General features: G+C 35.4%; 1 protein-coding gene across 1 annotated transcript; it reads left to right on the forward strand.

Annotated features, from left to right (window-relative positions):
* The first annotated feature begins 1,249 nt into the window (after window positions 1-1,249).
* On the forward strand, window positions 1,250-2,104 carry LOC123669952 (defensin-A4-like). Its single transcript, XM_045603461.1, has 2 exons — window positions 1,250-1,392; window positions 1,848-2,104. The coding sequence occupies exons 1-2, from the start codon at window positions 1,275-1,277 to the stop codon at window positions 2,030-2,032; spliced, it is 303 nt and encodes a 100-aa protein (XP_045459417.1). The 5' UTR covers window positions 1,250-1,274; the 3' UTR covers window positions 2,033-2,104.
* The last annotated feature ends 1,686 nt before the right edge of the window (window positions 2,105-3,790 follow it).

Consider the following 3,790-nt stretch of genomic DNA (forward strand, 5'->3'; position numbering starts at 1 on the left):
CTGGTAGCTAGGACTCAACAAATTATTTTTTAGCTTTTAGTACATAATCTAACTACATTATTTTTATTGTAATAAAACCGTTTAGCATAAAAAAATAGTTTTTTTTATTGGCTACAGTTTTCGAGAATAGAGTAATCCCTCCAGCCCTTTTCGAAATATCGTTAATATGCAGATTGGATTTGTATACATTTACTAGCTGACCTCGCAAACGTTGTTTTGCTCTATATATTAGTAAACCCCTTTAATACCTCCCCCTTATAACTTAAGGGTATGAAAAATAGATGTTGTTCGATTCTCATACCTACCTGATAAGCACACAAAATTTCATGATAATTGGTCAAGCCGTTTCGGAAGAGTTTTAACTACAAACACAGCGACACGAGAATTTTATATATTAGATTATTTTATACATTTTTTATTTATTTTTTATGTTTATTTTATTGAATTAGTAAACATTTTAATAATATTACTAATAATGTATCGATATTTCTAAAGCTAAAATGAGAAATTGTATAAATACATAACAATTATTGTGTAAGTTTATGAAATTAAAACTGTACACTACTATAGTGTACACATTTATATAAATGGAAAAAAGCATACGCTTCAGCCTGTAATATCACACTGCTGGATATAGGCTTCTTTCCCTATTCCCCAGGAGAAGGATCAGAGCTTAATTCACCATGCTGTTCCAATTTCGGTTGGCGAATGAAAAGACTATTATGCTTTAACCTATAATATCCAACTGCTGGGCACAGGCCTATTTCCCCATGTAGGAGAAGGGTCAGAGCTTAATCCACAATGCTCCAATGTGCGTTGGTGAATATATTTCCTACTATGAGTAGCGATCTTTATCAGGTGTACATGATAACTTGGACCGACGGATTAACCTGCTCTCTGAGGCTCGGTGGGGAGACCCACAAGGACTGCTCAAACAACACCTAGACCATGGCAAACATCTGTATGGCCAATACAAATGTTTGTCATGTGCGGGGTTCGAGCCCGCAACCGCCAGCGCAACGACTACAAACCAGTTTTGAGATCGTTGCGCCAACGCGTGATATGGCTAGGATTTTACTATTAGTCATGTCCTAGTTATGCGGGGAAGTTTCCATTATGCTGTTATCATGATTTTCTACTATCACGGCCTCAATTAAAACATGCAATCGATTGTTTCATTAAATGGAATAAGCTTATCGTGCTACAAGCTTCGTATAAATACTTGATCAGATGTTCAAATATTGCAGTTCGAAAACATTCGCACACAAAGCATCATGGCTATCAAAACCATTTATTTTCTCTTCGCCCTGCTGGCAGCTCTGCTGATGGTCCAGACAATCTCATGTGTAGAAGAAAATGAGCAATACGGTGATTTATCTGGTGACCAATCTGGTAAGTAGTAAATTCGATTCTACTTATAAAAAATATATATATTTTAGAATTATAAAAAAAATTATGATTAATGCTTGGTTTAAACGACTTTTATATATATTATTATTACTTTTATATATATTATTTTTACTGAGGTAGGGCCCAACAGGAATTTCCTGCTCAAAATATGGAGAAGCCTGACTGAGGTAGTACCTCGACCTTACAGAAGATCACAGCAAAATAATAATGTTTTCAAGCAGTATTGTGTTCCTGTTGGTGAGTAAGGTGACCAGAGCTCCTGAGGGGATTGGGGATTGGGTCGGCAACGCGCTTGCGATGCTTTTGGTGTTGCAGGTGTCTATAAGCTACGGTAATCGCTACCATCAGGTGAGCCTTGCGCTTGTTTGCCGACCTAGTAACATAAAAAAAAAAATATTATTACGATTTTTATAACAAATTTTAATTTCCCATTTTAGATCTTCTTTTCATCGAGAACCCGGACACAGAGCCAGTAGTGATTAGTCCCGCGCAAGCTCTTCTAGACTCCCCGACCAGGAACCGTGTCTGCAACTCCGCCACATGTCAGCGCGTGTGTCGATCACTCAACTTCAGATACGGTCGCTGTAACAGAAACAGAGTTTGTGTTTGCTCAAACTCTTAAACTTTATTGAAAAATTACTTTTGTTTCAGTGTGTAAGTAATATTTTAAAATTAAAGCGACTTTGTTTCATAACATTAAAAACTGTAATTGTAGTTATATTTTTAAACTCTAACGAATTTGTCACATAATATTAAAATATCAGTGTATAAATAAATTTAATTATTTTTATATATGCACTCTTTTACTAGTATATATCATTTTTATTTATTAAAGTTTCATATAGTGTATTATGTGTAAAGTATGTCCTTTTGTTGCTTTGACTAATTTTATTGTCTACATCATTCAGTAATTTGATTTGCTCTTTAAGAAAGAAAAAATTTATAAATAAAATTGAGCTGTTAAAAAATTTCATACTATACAAAAATAAATCCCTTTATTTAATACAAAACACGTTATATTAAAAAAAAATCCAGTATTATTGTCAGAAGTGACCCATGTTAATTGTCGTAGGTTGAGTATGAGGTATGAGAAGAAAATTTACATTAATTTGTATCAATCTTCAAGCGAAATGGTATCTTACGAATATTAGGATTACGACAAGCGGACAGATAGACAAATTATGTGATCTTGTAATAGCTCCGTATATATTTATACTTAAATTTTATTGACTGTGTTATAATTTTAAATTGTATATAATAAAGAAGAATATGAACATATTTTTACAGATAATAATAATACGATATAATGTATCCCCCCCTCTCTTCCCGTGGGTGTCGTAAGAGGCGACTAAGGGATAACAAGGTTCCACTACCACCTTGGAACTTAAGAAGCCGACCGATGGCGGGATAACCATCCCACTGCTGGCTTTGAAATACACAGGCCGAAAACGGGCAGCAGCGTCTTCGGTGCGACAAAGCCAGTACTGCGGTCACCAACCCGCCTGCCCAGCGTGGTGACTATGGGCAAAACACATGAGTTCACGTTATTTTTGGCGTAAACTGGTGGAGGCCTATGTTCAGCAGTGGACTGTATAGGCTGTAATGAAGTATTATGAAATAAGTACCTACCTGGGTGACCGAGCTCAGCTCGGTATTTTTAGTAAATAGTAGAAGAGAGAGCTAAAATGATTCGCTACCGGTTTAGATGAAGTCTTTTTTAACCGACTTCAAAAAAGAAGAAGGATACTCAATTCGACCGTGTATATATATTTAATGTATGTTCGGTGATAACTTCGTCGTTTATGAAAAGATTTTGATAATTCTTTTTTTTTATTGGAAAGGAGATATAGGTGGTACCATGATAAGGAATCCAGGATCTGATGAAGGGATCCCAGAGAAATCGAGGGAAACTCTCGAAAATCCGTATAACTTTTTACTGGGTGTACCGATTTTATGACTTTTAATTTAATCGAAAGCCGATGTTTATCGTGTGGTCACATTTCATCGCGATCTGATTACAATTTTTGGAGTAATAATAATAACACTACAGGTGACTCCCAGTATGACTTATTGAAGTATTTGTCTCGCAGTGATCGAGCCCACGACTCTAGCACATCAGCAAGTTACCGTGACTGCAGTGTTAACACATGTTTTAAAACATTATTGTACAAGTATACTCTCAATCTTTGTATTTAAAATTAAATTGATTTATACACGAAAAACAATCTACGTCTGACCAGAAGGGTTAGTTTATAAATAAATAAATTGGCCCATTGGCGCAGTTTGTAGTGACCCTGCTTTCTGTTCCGAGGGTTGTGGGTTCGATTCCCACCCCGAGTCTGGGTATAATATAAATATTTATGTATATATTTATATATGT

Source organism: Melitaea cinxia, chromosome 4 (genome assembly GCF_905220565.1).
Source record: "Melitaea cinxia chromosome 4, ilMelCinx1.1, whole genome shotgun sequence".
Classification (NCBI taxonomy): domain Eukaryota; kingdom Metazoa; phylum Arthropoda; class Insecta; order Lepidoptera; family Nymphalidae; genus Melitaea; species Melitaea cinxia.